This window comes from Pleurodeles waltl, chromosome 5 (assembly GCF_031143425.1).
Source record: "Pleurodeles waltl isolate 20211129_DDA chromosome 5, aPleWal1.hap1.20221129, whole genome shotgun sequence".
NCBI classification, from domain to species: Eukaryota; Metazoa; Chordata; class Amphibia; order Caudata; family Salamandridae; genus Pleurodeles; species Pleurodeles waltl.
In genome coordinates, this window is record NC_090444.1 from 1,545,007,695 (window position 1) to 1,545,027,337 (window position 19,643).

At 44.1% G+C, this 19,643-nt stretch overlaps 1 protein-coding gene across 1 annotated transcript in view; it reads right to left on the minus strand.

Annotated features, from left to right (window-relative positions):
• Window positions 1–13,319: 13,319 nt before the first annotated feature.
• Window positions 13,320–19,643, minus strand: part of SH3YL1 (SH3 and SYLF domain containing 1) — a 414,394-nt gene continuing 408,070 nt past the window's right edge. The window contains exon 10 of the mRNA XM_069235839.1: window positions 13,320–15,047. Coding sequence (XP_069091940.1) covers window positions 14,857–15,047 — 191 coding nt within the window. The 3' untranslated portion in view covers window positions 13,320–14,856. The remainder of the gene's footprint in view (window positions 15,048–19,643) is intronic.

The following is a 19,643-nucleotide window of genomic DNA, read 5'->3' on the forward strand; positions in this document are numbered from 1 at the left end:
GGATAAAGTATCAAACTTGTATCCAGTGATGACAAAATGCAGTCTGCCAACCATCCTGATCGGTCGTACTCATAATTGAGGGTGAATCCTCAGCGGGGAACCTACCCGCCCGCCGCATTTCCTGAATGTTATTGAAAAGATCCTAATGGATGTGTGAGGGTTTTGCTTTTAGTTCACCAAGTTCCCTGTGGATTTCTGTTTCTGAGGAATAGTGTACACTTTTGATTGATGGTCCACTATTTATACCTGGTGCTAACTTTGAGATGGGAGAAGCTTTTAGAGTCTTCCCCTTACAGAGATGCCTGGCATTTCCTGTTTCCCTGCCCTGTCCCCACCTTGTTGGAGCCACAAAATACTAGTATGAAACCCTCTGTGACTGCACTGAGGCAGAGTCTGTGTTATGTGCAAGAGTGGTAGGTGACAGCTTCTCCCCTGTATCAAGTCAGAGATGGCCCATCCTGCCAACACCCATTCCCCTTTGCCTCAGTGTCTGGTAGGAATACAAAAAGACCAACTACCAGCTACACATAGTCATGTGACGTAGGATACTTGCCGCAGGCACTAAATGGTTGGGACAAGAAAATGCCAATTTTCCAGAGGGTAATTTTCAAAACTGTGATTTAAATTCTAACTTTACCATAGGAGTGTGACTTGGGGCGTCAAGATGGCGGACGCACTCTGAGAGCACTCTGGACCCGGCCATCATCCGCTGCCATCCCCATCATCGACCAGCTACCTACACTGGCATGTACAACACCCATGCACCTTCCTGACAATAGTGCATTGCCGGGGACCATTTTGGCGCTCTATATGGTGCCAGAAGAGATCTGAGGGGGTGAATCCTTGCCCATAGAAGATGGCGGTCATCTACAGCTGCTAAGGCCCTCTTTGTTGGAGCTGGGACACTGACTCTAGGGCCTGCTTGCTGCCTGCTTCGGCCCGTCTGGTGCGTTCACTGTGACCCCCCCATGGAGTGAACACATTGACCAGCAACACGCTTGGGCACTGCCTCTCTCCTCCTCCCAGTGGCGGCAAAACCTATCTGAGTCTGCTGGGACCACTAGACTGCAGAGTCCCCTCACCACAGAGACCACTGCTCCACCTGGAACTGCAGCAGTGAGCCTTCACTTACCAGGAGGCAGACTTCCCTGACCTGGCTATCTGAACGCAACAGGAGTGGATCCTGAACCAGTGCTTCTTTTGGGCGGCAGAGCCGTTGGATGCCCCTTTCAGCTGTGGGCCTTCTTCCGCCGTGGGCGGTTCAGCACAGTGATCAGCAAAAACCTTGCAGCTCTCCCAGACGTGAATGCCACTTCCCCTCCCAGGATGAAAGGTCCTGGATCCCAATTTGGAGGAAGGCAGAGAGAGTGGGAAAATAATCTGAATCCACCGGATAGAGATGCTCAAATTGTGGCCAGATGTATTTTGCTGCACTGCTCCCGTATGCCTTGACTGGCTGCCATACGCCAGGGTACAGGTTCCTTACAAATGCACGACAAACTGGACCTGAAGACTTTGATTTTGGCATTGTCACCTGAGTGGAAGAATGGGGCAGGTGTACAAAGGGCACTTGCAGACCCATTAAGAGCCTGCAATCTCCACCTCATTGCCCTTGGCATCCATTGGTCTCTCTCAGTGTCACTTTCATAGAGAGGAGTGTTGGATGGGGTATTGAGACTCCTGCAACCCTGTGGTTTCACTGCACATGTCTACCCCAGCGACCTGTCCTAGTGGGCTTATGTGAGGGCCCCCATACATTGGAATGCTCAATTGTTTTGCTACAGATGCCATTGCCGACTTGCTCTTCTACAACCACACTGTATGCTCTAAATATCTTTCTTATCCCTCCACCCTACGCGACACGTCGGATGTTCGGCGCGACAGTCTGCCTACATATACAACTGGGAAAAATGCCTTGGTCTTTGCAACGTATGGCAGACCTGGAACCCTAGGGCACGGCAGTACACTCATACCTGGGCGAATCACCACCCTCACGCATGTGTAGACATGTTCTTCATGCCTGACACTGATTTATTGTCAGTTACACAGATCCGGATACTTGCTCAGGGAATCTCAGATCATACTCCCTTACGCCTTAGTGTGTCACCCCATGTAGCACCTTGATGGCTGGCTCCTCCAGGATGAAAAGTACACCTAAAGTATCCCCAGAAAGATCGAGGCCTACTTTGCTATTAACAACGGTATGTTTTAATCCAAAGGAACTCTGTGGGTGGTTTGTAACGCTATTGTCCGTGGCCATGCCAAGGCCCTCCTCAGATGGAAGGAGAAGGCCCAACAGGACCATATTACCCAATTGGAAGCCTATGTGCTCTGCCTAGGGACACAACTGGCTCCAGATAACCAGAACGCTGCAGCTCGCTCCCTGGACCTAGTGAGGGAAGAGATTAGGGCACACACCTTAGAAGCAGCAAAACACATGTGGCGCGCTTTGTTGGTGTGGATTTACACTGCACCAACAAGGCGCTGGGGGTTAGGAACAGCAAATTGCTTTATTTTTATTGGCTTGCCTGCAGACTCTTGGCGGGACGGATTGTACCTGGATAGTTCACTGGACAGGAGTTACACAAATCACCTCCATCGGTATAGCCTCCAAATTCGGGCATTATTACGCTGTAATTTACACGGCTGCCCCAGACCCGATTCCGAGAGAGCAGATCCTTTAATTGCAGAAATACCCATGCCTTGGATCACAGATTCCAGTCGACAAGCATTAGGCCAACCCATTCTGCTGGAGGAAATTGGAGATGCTATCCTGGCTCTGAAACCTGGCAAAACTCCAGGCCCAGGCGGCTATCCCACTGAATTTTATACCATATTCAGGGACATTCTTGCCCCTCGCTTACATGGTCTCTACAAAGAGACAATGGAAGTGGGCATCTTTCCTCATGATCTCGACTAAGCCAACATAGTAGTACTGCCAAAGATGCAACCCCTGTCCTCATCATGTGCTATCAGCCTATTTCCCTCATCAATGGGGAAGTAAAAGTTTATGCCACTGTTTTGGCTAACCACCTGTGGCACATTTTGGGTCCTTGACCCACTCCGACCAATGCGGTTTTATGCCTGCTCATAACACCAGACACTGCCTGTGACATCTGCACGTCGCCCTTGCACACTGACACACTCTCCCCACCTCACTGGCCTAATTACTGATAGATTTCAGGGTGGATTTGGGCTTCTTACTTCAAGTCCTAGAGCAGACTAACTTTGGACTCCACTGTCGTCGTATGGTTTAGCTGCTTTAAGACCAACAGCCCAAGTCCATATCAATGGGATTGTATCCGAAGCCTTTAACATCTTCTAGGGCACTCTGCAGGGCTGCCTGTTTTCGCCCTCCTAGGTCCCTCCTAGGTCCCTTGACTGGTTTCCAACATGCAGTAGACTTGCAATCAAACATACCAATCCGGCGTCTTAGTTTTTGCTACTTGGGCATCAAGGTCGCCCTTGACCCATTCCTGACCTGGTCCCTCAACATAACTTCGTTAGCACGTAAGGCCCGAACAGACCTTAAGAAATGGCAATTGTTGCCATTAAACTTCATGGGACACATTGTTCTATATAAGATAAAGATATTACCCCACTTTCTCTATCTCTTTCAAAGCCTTCCTATCAGCATTGCATGTCACTGGTTCAAAGAAATGGACTCCATGGCCGGTACCTTTCTTTGGCATAATGGCAGATGATGTCTAACCTGGGCCACATGTCAACGTAGCCCCTCCAAGAGAGGATTGGGTATGTAAAACGTATACTATTACTATTTAGCATCTCAAATCCTAATCATTAACAAGTGGTTCACTGGGGGATGGTCCGACCCCGCCTACCGATTAGAACTCACACTGCTGAGCTTCTCTTGTATTACGGACCTACTTTACAGCAGTTCTCTAACCAAAACTATTCTAGAAATTACCAGGGTGGTGTTCAAGGGTGGAGCCACATGGGATGGTGGCAGAAAATCATGCAACATACCACCCCATCAGAGATATATGGTCCGGCACAAACGGTGTCCTTTCGGGAACTCCATCAGACTCACACAGTGCCCAATACACAATTTCACAAGTTTAGATACTGCGCCATGCGTTGAGGGTACACATCGCTCTCGATACCCCTGTACAAGAATTCATCCATATGGAGTCAAAGGTAGTGATGGGTGCATTGGGTAAGGGAGGAGTCTCCCAGATATACCGTTCCCTGACAGTGAATGCTTCCAAGACCCTCCAGTCCCTGATGTCCAGCTGAGAAACCTGGCTCAGGCCGTTGGATGATGAAGACTAGCGAGATGCACTGATGGCACCACGAGTCATCACGATTTCTGCCAGCCTGCGATTTGTGCAGATGTACTACCTGCACTGTGCTCATCTTACCCCTGCCAGGCTACACAGTGCTGGCTTCTTATCTACTTTTGAGTGCAATCACTGTTTACACTCAATAGCTGACTTCTTTCATATGTTCTGGTCTTGACTAGTCATGCACGCTATTGAACAAAGATCTTGAACGAACTTTCTGTGGTACTGGGTCAAATCTTAGATCTTCTCTGTAGGAAAGTACCATCTTCCTTGGCATGTTACCCCCATTTTTACCTGCATGTCAGTATGTTTTGCATGTCTCACTGGGATCCTGCTGGTCAGGACCCCAGGCTCATATTTTATGGTCTAATGTGTGTGTCTTTATAGTGCTTGACTGTGTCACTGAGGCTCTGCTAATCAGAATCTCAGTGCTTATGCTCTCGCTGCTTTTAAATTTGTCACTGTAGGCTAGTGACTACATTTACTAATTTCAACTGGCACACTGCGACCCTCCCCCTTATAAGTCCCTAGTATATGGTACCTAGGTACCCAGGGCATTGGGATTCCAGGGGATCCCAATGGGCTGCAGCATTTCTTTCACCACCCATAGGGAGCTCAGACAAACCCTTGCACAGGCCTGCCATTGCAGCCTGCATGAAATAATGCACACGCTATTTCACAGCCATTTTCACTGCACTTAAGTAACTTATAAGTCACCTATATGTCTAACCTTCACTTGCTGAAGGTTAGGTGCAAAGTTACTAAGTGTGAGGGCACCCTTGCACTAGCAAATGTGCCCCCACATAGTTCAAGGCCATTTCCTGGGACTTTGTGAGTGCGGGCCGCCATTACACGAATGCACTACATATAGGTCAATACCTATGTGTAGCTTCACAATGGTAACTCCGAATATGGCCATGGAACATGTCTAAGATCATGGAATTTTCCCCACATTCCAAATCTGGTATTGGGGAGCCAATTCCATGCATCCTGGGGGCTCCACTATGGACCCCCAGTACTGCCAAACCAGTTCTCTGAGGCTCGTATTGCAGCTACAGCGGCTGCCACCCCACAGACAGGGTTCTGCCCTCCTGAGGTCTGGGCAGCCCAGCCCAGAACACATCATTTCCTCTGAGAGCAGGGTGTTACACCCTCTCTCTTTGGAAATAGGTGTAACAGGCTGGGGAGGGGTAGCCTCCCCCAGCCTCTGGAAATGCTTTGAAGGGCACAGATGGTGTCCTTCTTGCATAAGCCAGACCACACCAGTACAGGGACCCCTTGTCCCCTGCTCTGGCGTGCAACTGGACAAAGGAAAGGGGAGTGACCACTTCCCTGTCCGTCACCACCCTAAGGGGTGCCCCGAGCTCCTCCAGTGTGTCCCAGACTTCAGCCATCTTTCTTTGCAAGGTGTGGGGGCACTCTGGAGGGCTCTGAGTGGCCAATGCCAGCAGGTGACGTCGGAGACCCCTCCTGATAGGTCCTTACCTGATAAGGTAGCCAATCCCCCTCTCAGGGCTATTTAGGGTCTCTCCTGCAGGTTCTCTTCAGATGCTGCTTGCAAGTTTCCTTCAGGAATCCTCTGCAACTACTACTTCATCCTCTGACCTCAGATCAACCGCAGCCTGCTCCAGGAACCGCTGTCACAGCAACAAAGTATCCACAAGGGATACTTTTCCTCTGCAACTTCAGCTCCAGCCAGCAACTGCAACAGTTTCCATGGTGTGCACGCTCTGAGGACTCCCTGTCTTCAACCTGCACCAGAAGGACCGAAGAAATCTTCTGTGGGGTGACGGAGTCACTGCCCTGCTCATGCAGGCACCTTCCAAGACGATGACTGGTACCCTTGGACTCCTCTCACAAAGACGAGCGTGCTCCTAAGGACACAGAGGGGGGACCCCATTGACATACACAGTCCTGAGGTCCTGCTGCCGCAGTTTGGAGGAGCTAAGACCTTGCCTTCCCTGAAAGCGACGGTAACCCTGTGTACTGCGTCGTCTTCACCTCCTGAGGCCTCTGTGCACTATTTTCAAAATTCCTTCGTGCACAGCCTGGCCCAGGTCCCCAGCACTCCATCCTACGACGCTCAACTTGTTGAGTAGTTCTACGACGCTGTGGGACCTTCCTTTGTTGTGCTGCACCAAGCGTGTTTTGCAACTCCTTTGTCCATGTGTCCTGGGACTCCCGTGGGTGCTGGCTGGCATCCTGAGGGCTCTCTAAAGTGCTGAGAGCCCCCTCTTCCTCCTCACACAGAGTTGAGGCCCCCAGGTCCCTCCTGGGTCCATCCAGCGCCATTTACACGCAAAACACACTTTTGTCGTAACTAATACTTATTGGCGACTTTCAACACGAAAACACCTTCACGTAGTGGGACATTCTTTGCATCACACAGGAACCCGCTGGCATCTTCCTAGGGTGCATTCCTGCTGTCTTCGACTAACCAGGGACTCTTCTTTTGCACCCTCTTCTGGGTTGGAACTTCTTTTGACCTCTGGACCTGATCCCCTTCTTTTGCAGGTCTTCAGGTCTAGGAATCCAGCAGTTGTTGTTTGCAAACTTGGTTGGTTACTGCAAAATACCAATCAATCAGGTGTAGTGTGTCCTAAGGAAACTTGCAGTACTTTACTCCTACTTTTCTGGGCTCAGGGGTGGGGTCGGGTAATTTACTTACCTTTACTGTATTCTTACACTCCTAGCGATTCTGCACACACTACACTTGTCTAGGGGGGAATTTATGATTCGCATTCCACTTTCTTTGTATATGGTTTGTGTTGCCCGAGACCTATTTTCTACCATTGCATTCTATAGCATTTCCTATTGTTTGCACTATGCTATGTCTAATTACTTGCCTTATTTTGGTATCTAGTGTATATATTGTGTATAATACTTACCTCCAGAAGGAGCATTGCTTCTAAGATATTTTTGGTACTGTGTCACCCAAAAAACCTACCTTTATTTTTGGTAACACTGAGTATTGTCTTTACTTGTGTATAAGTACTGTGTAATTATAAGTGGTATTGCATGAGCTTTGCATGTCTCCTAGTTCAGGCTAAGCTGCTCTGCTATAGCTACCTCTATTAGCCTAAACTGCTGGAACACTACTACATTTCACTAATAAGGGATAACTGGACAAGGTATAAGGTGTACGTACCCAAGGTACCCACTACAAACCAGGCCAGCCTCCTACATTCTCCCCACCTGTGGGGCTATTGGACGTGGACAAGGGAATTGGATGTTCACAGGCAGATAAAACTTTGCTGCGTACCGCCCTAATGGTAGCAAAAAGACATTACAGTGCAATGGAAAACAGGCAACCCACTTGCGCTCTCAAAATTGAGGCAGGGTGGACTGATGCGTTCAGAAAGAGTGATTGGTGTACGTGGCAAGAGGATGTCCAAAGAAACATGCAAGATCTCATCCAGATGGCTGGAAGATGCAATATTGGACATAGAACTGTAACAACGCTGGAACAGATCGTCTGACACTAGAGAAATTACAGAAATGTTATATAATATGCATGTGCTTTGATAGGAGTGCAAGACTTGAGTTTGTGTGGTGTGAGTTTACTTGCTTTATAAATGTGACCTGGTATTTTCTGCATAAAACAATTAAAGTTAGTTATCAAAAAAATCAACTTTACCATTAAAGACGGTTTTAAATAACAATTCTTTAGAGGGCAAACTCAACATTCCTACCTGCTTCCAATTGAACGTTATTACTTACTAAATTAAATAAACTAACCCAATGTTATCCTATAGGAGAGACTGGACTTGCAGTAGTGAAAACAAATGTAAGAGTTTTTCACTACCAGGACTTGTAAGAGTTAAAAGTATATGTCCAACTTTTTAAATACAGTGCACCCGGCCCTATGGGCTGTTTAGGGTATACCTTAGGGGTATATATTTCTAATTACAATACAGCATTTAATAGTGTGTGTGTAACAAGAGTACTTTTCCTTTTCATAAGAAAAAGCTCTGACTGCACGATAATTTATTGATTGCTGTTGATGTTGTATACCAGCGAGCTGTGGTTCCTAGCACACACCACCTCCCCTGAGTATGCCTTGGGCTGCTCTGTTTCACTACCACGGCAAGCTCTACAATGGGATACTTGGTTCACAGTAAAGAGAACGTTCTGGGTAGTGCTCTACCTTCATGCAAAGGAGTTACCACCTCCACATTGTCACTACAGCCAGCTTGGAGCCAGGGCAAGGGAGTCAAGAAATTCCATGCACTTCAAACAAACTTTCTAGAAGCTTCTCTCACTTTTCAGAGGAAGGACATCAGGTATGAATATAGGACCCTCAGACCAAGTCTTCAGTTCACTCCTGGACCTGCAGAAGGGCTTTGAGGACTGCATGCTGCTGTGACTTGCTATGCACTCTGCAAGGCAGCTTTGCTGTAACTGGAAGTACTGCTTTGCTGCCTGGAGCCTGCCTTGAACCCTCAGAGGCCATACTTTTTGAAGAGACCTGCAACTTCTGTTAAAAACAGGACTACCAGAGTAACTCCAAGAGCTAGGCCACCACTTTGACCACACACAGACCCAGTCTGAGTGAGTCCTGAACCACCAAGTGCTGTCCCACAGCCCCGGGACCCCGGGTTGTAGCGCTAATGGTGCCTAGATGGCCAAATCATAAAACTGAAGACAAACATTTTTGGGCCAAAAACTGCTCCCAGAAGCAGGAGGAGACCAGAACCAAGAACCAGTAGGCGACCAGAGTCAACCTGCTTGCATATCAGCCCAAGGATAATTGCCGGTCAGACTGACTTTGTAGCTTCTCCCACTAAATTCTTCTCCGCAGCAGCAAATCCTGTTCAGTGGTCCTTTGCCAAAAGGGTATTGGATCCCTGGAACTGTCTTTTGCTACAGCCTTCTGCCTTGTCTCGCTGGAGATTTTCAACTTCCAAAAAAGAGACTAAGGGCTTGATTCAGATCTCAGTGGATGGAATATTACAATACAAACATGACGTCTATACCGTCCACCATATTACAATCTCCATTGGATACCATGGGATTGCAATATGGCGGACGGGATATCCGTCATATCTGTGATGGGGTATTCCCCTTCACTGAGATCTAAATCAGGCCCTAAGTCTGAACTTAGAAATGTTTACTGTGGCTTCGACCCAAGGCTCCCCAATGACTACACACGCTCCATGGACACCTCCTGCAGAATTGCCCCAATTCACTTTCTCATTTTTTTTTTCTCTGAAGTCCAAAGGTAAATGCTGACCTGGCCCAATCTACTTCTCATATTCAAAGTGCACTCCATTGCAGTCTGCCATACTTGTCGACATTGATCAGGTCTTGCGCTACCAGCTGCCCGACCTTTGGTGCTTTGATATCTTGGGTGCTAGTTTTTACTAAATTTAAATAGAAAAAATAATATCAGAATTTCGGTTCCACCAATTGGATTTTTGTCGTTCTAGTGTCAATTTATTAAAATGCACTCTTTTTCTAAATTGGTGTGGGATTTTTCTTGTTTTGTGGTTTCACTTTATCACTGTTTGTGTGCTGCATAAATAATTTACACATTGCCACTAAGTTAAGCATGACTGCTTTTTGTGCCACGCTTCCCAGGGTTAGGAACAGGTTAATTTCATGACTTTCTGTGGTTCACCCCGCAAGGGATTGTGGCTGTACTTGACCATCGCACACATCTCAATCAACCAAAAGCCCCATTTCACATACGTCCTCCAACCCTGATTAAATAGGGGTGTGGTGTCTCAGCATTTCCACCCTACAAATGCATTTTCTCCTGCCACTAACAAAATTTAATTTACAATTGTTTTCTGTGTATCTGGGGGGAGCAGACACTACCGAGGTACTCTATTCTGTTCTGTAATATTGCATTAATGGTGGTAAGGAAAGACATTGTACAGGCATGGGGTAGCAAGAGGCCTTCCAGCATGAACCAACACGTGTGAAACATAAATTAGTGTACGTTAGAGGAATGTATATCAAATACCGGGATGCTTGAAGAAATTAGACTAAATCTGGGGCACATGTGAGGAAGGAAAGCAACGAAGAGACTAACCAGAGGGATATCATGGGCAAATGCCTGAAAGCTGCGGACCGGTACTCCAGGTCTGACGGTTGGGTCAACCGGAAGCAAGGATTGGCAACTCCTAATACTAAGCTATTCTTCCCGAACATGACTCTTCCCTAGAGATGTCCAAGTTATACTTGTAACAATCGCAATGCTTGTTGTAGAGTGTCATATTGCAAATAAAATGTTTTTTTTATTTCACAAGGTTTTTTGGGGATGTCATCCTATCGGCAAGGCTTAAGGGACACCTCCACCTTCACAGGAGTTTCAGTGTTCGGAATGCCCACAAATCTATCTCCAGACACAAACTGTAGACTGCACAAATTTCACAATATTGGGAAAGCTTCTGGGTTTCCAAACACCTTTCGAAACAGTAAACATTTTGCCAACCCAGATTCTGTAAGTTGGCATTTTGGTCTATATCAGTTTTATTTGCACACCAAGGCTGAACATATTTCTTCAAATACTTTTGAAGATCAGTTTCATTAGCTCAGTGTGTGAAAGCAGGGCTTTTTGCAGATTCGCCTCACTTTTCGCACCCATTTAGACCACTAGATTCTGGTTTTCAGACTCTGATCGTGCCCTGGGCTCTGCTAACCAGGCACAGGGCTCTGTTAAAAATGTATACAGTAATTTGGTGTAATTACAATTGGTTCTGAAAGCCTACCTTTAAGTTCCTAGTATATGGTAGGGCATGTAGGATTAGAGTCCGCAGTGGAAGAAAAGCACCTACGGGTGCACTGCTGTGGTGTCATTGTCATTTTAAAGTCAGCCCTACCCTTCAGGCTGCGTTTAAAATAAAACTCTGTGCAGAAGTATTTCCAAAGTTTAAAACTACTTTTTAATTGCATATAGGTCACCCCTAAGGTCTGTCCTAAGAGTCCCAAGTTTAGGGTGCCTTGTAATTAAAAGCTATGACATTTTAAAATATGGTTTTAACTTTTGACAGGAGCGAGATAGAACAGTCAATCAATGAGTCAAAATAATAATTACAATACATCCAACAACATGCTAAAGTTAGATGTATTCTAACTATTGTAGGAAACTAGATTTAGAACTGCTTTCTTAAAGCTGCCTTACCTAAAGTCAGCCTTGTAGCTGCCTCTACTGATTAGCTAGCCTTTGACAGGCTGAGCCTAGCTCCCTTGATTAGGTGTGAAGTTGTCTGGACTGAAACAAAGGGGCCATCAGGTGGGAGATCTGCTGCTGCAGGTGCCAGGACTGGAAGGGGGCTGGGTAGCCCAACTGGTCTTTAAAGGGAGAAGGACACATAGTGCAGGAGTCAGGCCCACCCCCACTTCCTGCAACCCCAGCCAGATGGAAGCCTCTCTAATTACATTAGGAGATGGGCTGGAAGAGGAGAGTAAGACAATGTTAGCCATAGCAGTGTGTTGGGTTAGCCAGACTAGAACCTCCATGAGAGATTTTCTCTATTTTGATTTTTTGTTGAGATGTGCATTCTGGGACAGAAACATGCCACACTTCCCAGGGAGTGGTCATCACAGAGAGTGGCAACTGGAATCCAATTGGTTTGGTGTGTCTCCCTCCTTGCCAGCCCAGAATGCAGAATAAATATTAGAAAGCTGCACAGCACCTCAGATCCCTGCCTGGAAACATCAAGAGAAGAAAGACTGCCAGGCTGAAACCCTGATCTGCACAACAGAGAACTGCACTCACAAGAACTGCACCTGTTGCACACTCTGGCCTTCACAAAAAGAGACCTTGGCTTTGCTTCCAAGATTAAGGAGTGGACTCCCTGAGAGCAACAAGTATAAAAGAGCTACAAGTCACCTGCACTAAATCCATCAGGAAAAGGCCAGCTGACCAGCATCCAGTGGAATCTTAAGTATTTGACAAGGTGCATTGTGGCATTATAGTCTCAACTCTCCAAGGAGCAACTCTGAGCTTCTGTAACCCCGGCTGGGGTTATGGGCCCTTCCAGACCCCAAAAAGACCTTCTGGAAGAAGCTCCAGAAGTTTGGAATCATTCTGAATTTTTTTGAAAAAAGCTCCATAAGTTGACCTGCCAGTTCGCGAGAGTGCAGCTGGCAAAGTCAAACTGCGACTCGGCCTGCAAGTCAGGTTTGCCCCACGGAAGCTCCAGAGCTCTTCACCATTGACGATGAGAACCAAGACCTCCAGGAATCACCAAGGCCTTGAGCTGAAGCAAGCCACTGTCATCGAATTGCAACCCGGCATGTCGAGGAGACTCGCTTGACATCAAAGGAAAAAAAGAACCAAAAAAGTAACTAAGTGCAAAGGTAAAATTCTGATCAGGCCCTTGCGCTCATCTCAGCTAACCCATGCTCCATCGCAGTCAGCTTTAAACTTTAACTTTGTCCTGATCAGGTGTGACCAGTTAGCACTTTTTAGAGCTAGAAAGCACATTTTTTTCATTTCATCTTTAAATATTCATATCTCTGGTTCCCTACATTGTATTGTTGTCGTTTTGGTGTCATTTTGAAGATAAAAGCAATTTGTATTTTTATAAACTGGTGCTGGATTGTTGTTGTGTGCTGTGTCTTACTTACTGTTTTGGTGACATTGAATGCTTTACACACCTGTCTCTTAGGTTAAGCCTGACTGCTCATCAGCCAAGCTACTAATGGTTGAGCAAGTTAATTTATTGAGACTTTGGCTGGATCTTATTTACGATTGTGGCTGTATTACTAGCTGTAGGTACCTACCACCACCTACTAATAAACCAATTTCCAGCACCCCTGTTCCAAATTGTACAGTAAAGTGGCACAACAAATTGTGAAGGGTTTTATTTCCAAAAACACACAGAGCTTTACCTCAGCATAAGTGTTTTAAGTAAATGGAGGAGCAATTTCCTAAAGCATTGAAAAGACAGAGGATTAGGCACATTCTTTATGTAAAAAATAAAGTTGTGCAAAGAATAAAGTCACTAGAAGCAGTAAATGTGCATTATTGTAGCAGTCAAAATGCATATTTTTAGAATAGAATTTCTTTTTTTAAACACATCAGTTTATTTGACGTTTATTTTCATACAAAACTATTGCCTAAACATACCAAAGTATAATTACAGAACAGTTTAACGATTAGCAAAAGGTATATTTTATATATATTGATATTAATCAACAATGTATACATTGCTTCGCTTTGTTCAAGATTGATAGCAAATACATCTTCGTTTGACAAAGGATTGCATTGCCCCAAACTAAAGGAAAAATAGGAATGCATGTTAGATTCCAGTTACGTTATTCCTGGATTCTTGGACATGCCAGATAACACGGATAATTAATTTAGCAGCTCACAAACAGCATTTTAATAACAAACAAGGGTACAGTAACAGACAAGTTCACGTGTATCAGTGGAGAACCAAAAAGGAAAAATCAATTATTCACTAAAAAGCAGACTGGGCTTAATTTTAATGTCGATAGAAATACAAATGTTTTAGTTCAAAGGCAAGTTGTGTGGTAAGTCCCTTTCCAGTGATTTAAGTTGCTGAATAATCTTTGTACGTCGCGAGGGACGGTGTCATCGCTGGAACGTAGAACGGAACACTTACAAGCATCCAAAGTATATTTATTTAAAGACTGAAATATATTTAATTATTTAAATACATGTGTATAACCTTTGTTTTTCATGAATACTTTATAAAGAAACTATTTTGGAAACATTTAGTAACTTGTCGAGTTTCGAGGCTCGGAAAAAGTGGAGAATTTTCCTTAAAGTTTATTCTGGGTAAGCACTGATTAAATGTTACTACCAATTTCCACTTTGAAATTTACTTAAAATGAGATGGTAGTTCCAAGGAACAAAATATGCCGACTGTTCTGCACATGGCTTTTCCTTCCTAGACTCGAAGTTTGAATCCAACTTTAGGTTACAGTGCGCAGATCCGTAAATAATGGTTGGTTTCTGTGGTGGCACTAAAAACGAGTTAGACATTGCAGCTTTAACCCCAGAGGATGTGTGCACTCTTTACCGAATAAATAAACTCCATTTACATCAATTGAAGGAAGCTAGGATAGCGTCAAATGTACACTCTGCTCCTCCCGGAGCACACGGTTCACATTGCTCAGCACAGGAAAACTCGCACATGGAAATTCGTCTTTGCACTACTTCCTTCATAGGCTCCTCAATTCACAACAACCGTCACACTAGCGCTTAGAAGCAATTTTTTTTATCGGTTACGCTATTAAAACACTTCCGTTATGAGTTTGGGATCCCTTTAACAGCAGGCCAAACATCCAGTTTATCGAACTCTACACAAATTATCGCTTCTTCTAAACACAATGCGTGGAGTTCCTGCTGACATAGTCTTTTTATTCATTAAATACATTTCAGAACCCTTTTCTGACACACATCTTGCAGCATTACACGAAAATGCAGCCCTCTGTATGCTGTCTTTGCAATACAATTAGTTAGAATATATTAAATTGAATGAATATAGTTTTAATCATTACATACATTAATCCACGTCTTGAAGCAGCATATAAATAAAGTGGAAAGCAATATTTTGTAAAGTATCCTTAATCAGCCGTCCAAATTGACATAATTGGCTGGAAAAATCCCAGTTTGTCCTCTAATCTTTCCCTCCCACCAGTCAAACTGTGCATCGGTTTTCGTCAGCACGGTAATTTTATCGCCAGCCTTGAAACTGAGGTCACCTGGATGTTGTCCTTCGAAAGTATAAAGGGCAGTCGCAGTTTCGTTTCTTGACGAACCTAAGAAACAAAAAAAAAAAACATAGTTCACTATTCTATTTCAGGTTTATCAAACATAACTTATTTACGTTTTTCAATAACGACATGCAGGTGAAAGTAAAACGTTTTAGTAAGTCAAAGACCGACATATGCACAAAAGCAACTGAATCAAACATATCAAGAAAGCTAGCACTGGCAATCCCAAGAGGTCTGGTGTTAGCTGCCAGCATGTTGGCTTTGACAACACTTTAATTTTGTCATGTTTAGTGCAATAGGTAATTGTTGGGGAAGCTGCCGGGCACGTAGCCAATAAAAAATAAATTAATAAACAAAAATGTATATTTGTTTTATTTTAAAAAAAAAGCACATCTAGTAATCCGGGATACTAAAAAAGAAGAACTTTGTGTGTTTGTATGTGAAATACCAGCATGCTTCTTGTTACAGTGAAGTCAGTCAATGGTTGAAGTCGGCTGCGCCACTGCCCCATGCAGTATGCTGTCTTGGGTTGAAGAAAAATGTGAATGGCACAACAAGCCGATATAAGTATAACATACATATTACTTTATTAAAATCAAAAGTTCTTGGTTAACGACAGACCTAACAACGGATATCATTAAATAAGAATATCACCTGAGCACTACTGTACTCACTCTCCAACAATCCTTTAGATAAACGTGCAGGGAAGTGTGTAAACTACGATTTAGCCGTAGTTTTACAAGGTTTGCTTTCCCACCTACAGGTGATACAAGTGTACTCCGTTCAATGCACCGGTGCGAAATGTGAAACACAGGTTATTGTAGCCCTACAGAACTCTATCAAATGCACTGCTGAAATAGAGTTTCTGTTTTTGGATTACTAACAATCCCTATTAAGGGATAAGAGGAACTGTGGTAACAAACCTATTATGTTAATCACAATAACACACGCACACTGCACTAAGAAAAACTGAAACTTTAATAAAAGCATTAATTATGACAGGAATGCCCTGTTTCTTAGTACATCTAAAAGAACTGCACAGGATCTCATAAAAATAGCAAGAAGGAAAACGAAAGTTGTGTACAGCGGGAATAAAATGAACTTTTATAAAATGGTTAAAATGTAATCTAAAACCAAACACCTTAAAACCTACTTCTATGCGCCACACTGAGTCCATGGAAAGAATAGCAACTTGCAGTCCGGCGTGTCTTAGGGAGAAGAGATGCACTGCATATCTTTTTGACCTCAAAAGCTGTCATCAGCGGAAGCATGATAGAAGTGTTCCCTGCGAAAGGCGCACACATACTGCGGTAGCAGCCTTCCTCTGAGAGTTGGTTTTATTAGTACTGAGCAAGATGTTGCATCTTCAAAGTGCGGCCCAGTAGTAGAGACTCTCTTCTGGCAGAATCTTGGGCAATAACATGGGTGGAGCACCTCTCAATTAAGTGGCCAAATGGTGGTCCTTATATTCTAAATCTTATCAGAGATTAGATTTTCCAACATAGGAGTATGTTAATTCAGACTGCATTATTTTGACTCTTTGGACCTGTTCTTATTGGACCCGGGCATGGTGATAAGTAGACATATGACCCAGACCTATGTCACACGGGTGTCATCAGTCAGATTACCTAACACATTCTCAGATTTTAGAAAGGTAAGGTCAGACGACATCTGCATCAAATGGCAGACATGACGATGACTATGCATAAAGGGAGAAAGATGGTAACCTCCATGATCTAAGATTGGAACCTCCATGATCTCATATGGTGACGGGGGCTACCTGAAATTAAGTCAGATGAGTGTGACTTTCAGGGCTTTACAGCAACAGCTAAGTACTGCTGGAGAGCCACTATGTGGAATAGGATACACAACTGAATAACAGCTACCCAGAATATTTGTATTTAAAAAAACAGGTCACAAGCCATTAAACCTGCAAAAAGGATACTCCCAAATTTCAACAAGATTATTATAAGCTATAACTCTACATACAACGGTAAGCACATGCTAATTGAAGGAATACAATTGGCCCCAAACAAATGTGTTCTATGTCTACAGTTTTTACAGAATACGCCTGGAAAACAATGGTGAAGATTGTGTTTAATATCTAAGAGAACCTTCTTGCCTCCAGGTGAACAAAAATTGCCTACACTAAACAACATCAGTGATCGCATAAGCCATCCCCATAGTTAAATCCATTTCCAATTTCTAGTTGGTTCTAGGATCATGTTGAGTATGTATGTTTTCCTCAGGATATGAAAATAAGCAATTTAGGATTAATAAATGTTGGTAATTTGACTGACATCATGTTTCATGTTACTCAACCAGCAAGTTAAATCCCAAGTGGCATTATAGTATCCTAATCTGACATAGAACATCATTCTACACCTATGTAACTACTACTCAATTCCAGAAACAAAATTCATAATTAGTAAAGGTAGTTTACTCTCCAGTATTCTCAGAACTCTTCTGGAATGGTAATAAAATGTCAACCATCTTGACTACATGAAGCTACAAGTTTGAGAAAGTGACAGCTTTACTTGTAATGTGTTTTAGGATTGGAATGCTGTGCCTGCTGCTGCATGTATAATTTCAGCCTGTAAAACTTTCAAACAAGCAATGGCAATGCCAATAGGTCTGGCTTTAATTTGCTACATTCATACTGGCACATCCTGTGCATTTACAATGGTGCAAGGCAGGCTGTACACTTGCAGAGGAACAACTTGTTATACTCATACAAACACACTTTTCCCCTCTCACTAACAGAGGCAATTCCACATGCTACACTCATCCAAAGTTTCCATTCACTCAGCAGTCATGCATACAATCCCCACATCCTGCATCAAAAATGCACATCAAAACCTTGCATTAGGCATATTACTCTGCACACACACTGCTGGTTCTCACCTGCACAGGCACATCACATACCCTAGGCACCCACAGAGGCAAACTGTTCACTGTCAACTCACAAAGGGACACCCTTAACGTGAACTACTATAGGCACACCTGTCATCTTGCATTCACATAGAAACGCACCTCTACACTAACACAGTAGTCATCCTGCACTCACACAGGTACACTGCTCTCCAAGAAGGATATTCCTCACCCTAAAAACACAGTAACTAACTCATATTAAATTCACACAAACTCTCCTCTTACAATTCTAAAGGCATTCCACTCACCCTACTCTCACACAAGCATGGTGCTCACTCGGTAATCGCAAAGGCACAACTCATAGAACAAAAGAGCAAATGAACAATGGATTAAGTCCAGATGTGTGAGTGTTTGAAAAGGTTCAGCACTCTGTACATCATCCTTTTGTGTTGCTAAAGTTGCCTTAATTGCCCAGGGTATGCCCAAACGTGGGTCCCTTGCTCACTGTGCCACTGGATTCAAGCTAGCCTGGCTGGGGGTGTGGGGGGCAATACCCTGAAACTGGTCCCAGGATGCTGTTTTCTGGTCCAGGGAGGACCTGGCCTGGCAGTTCAGGCTGGGCTGTTCCCATGGAGAACAGAGACAAGACTGTTTTGCATATAGCTGGGTCCAAACGGGGTGGCATGGTGAGCAAAAGAACAATGGATTAAACCCAGATCTGTGACTGAGGGCGAGTGTTTGAAAAGATTTGCACTCCATTCATTATTATTTTATGTCGCTAAAGTCACCCTAACTGGCCAGGGTATGCCCAGACGTGCATAAGAAATTTAAAGCACACACCAACATTCATATACAGTCTTTAGGCAATCATATGTTCCTTTTTGAAAGTGTTATTCCTGGCCACTTTGGCCTCTTCTTTAGACCATCTGTCTAAGCCAATTTTCAGCCAATACGTGTTTCGTCATCCAGAGGTATCCCAGTGACTTCTTCAGGACTGAAAACAATATAAACAACTCCTACTGTAATACAACATAAGAACTCATTCTACCATTCCATCACCAGCCTTCTCAGTTCCTGCATGATCTCATAACACCGTAAGTCATGCATGTGGAGGCACAAATGTGAGTGCAAGACAAAATTAAGAACATAATTATCCCATGGGTACAGTTTTCATTAATTCATGAACATATCTCCATAATATTTGTATTCGTAGACGGTGAGAATGTACAGTTAACAAATGAAGTGCATAAATAAACTGTGCATCATCCAAAGTCCAGAATTATGGTCTCACTCTAGCTGAGCCAAAACAAGTCGGTCTGATCCCACAAAAGCGAGTAAACTGAAAGGAGGCCTGATGTATGCTCGCCATAGCCATCTACCGAATGGATACCTGTTTAATCCATCTCCCAAATGCACTGATCTCTAGTGCAAAAGCAGCATTGCCATCTAGAAAGGTGCCTTGCTAAAATATCTCTCCAGTCTTGATATGCAAATACCGGATAAATGCATGTTATGAGTATATGTCCCACATTAAGCAAACTATCAATATCCAAGGGAAAAATAAATATGATCATTCACGAAGTACTTGTAATACCATAGAAATCTGCAGAATCTCTGGAACCAAGCTCTGTGCATACTGTTCACCCACTCGTACTGGGGCCTATAATATCTATGACGGGATGACAATAATACGTGGGGAAAGCCCAAACTCAATCTACTGTGCGCACCCTCGTAATCCCATGCAATCCAGATCACCATAATTCACCAAAG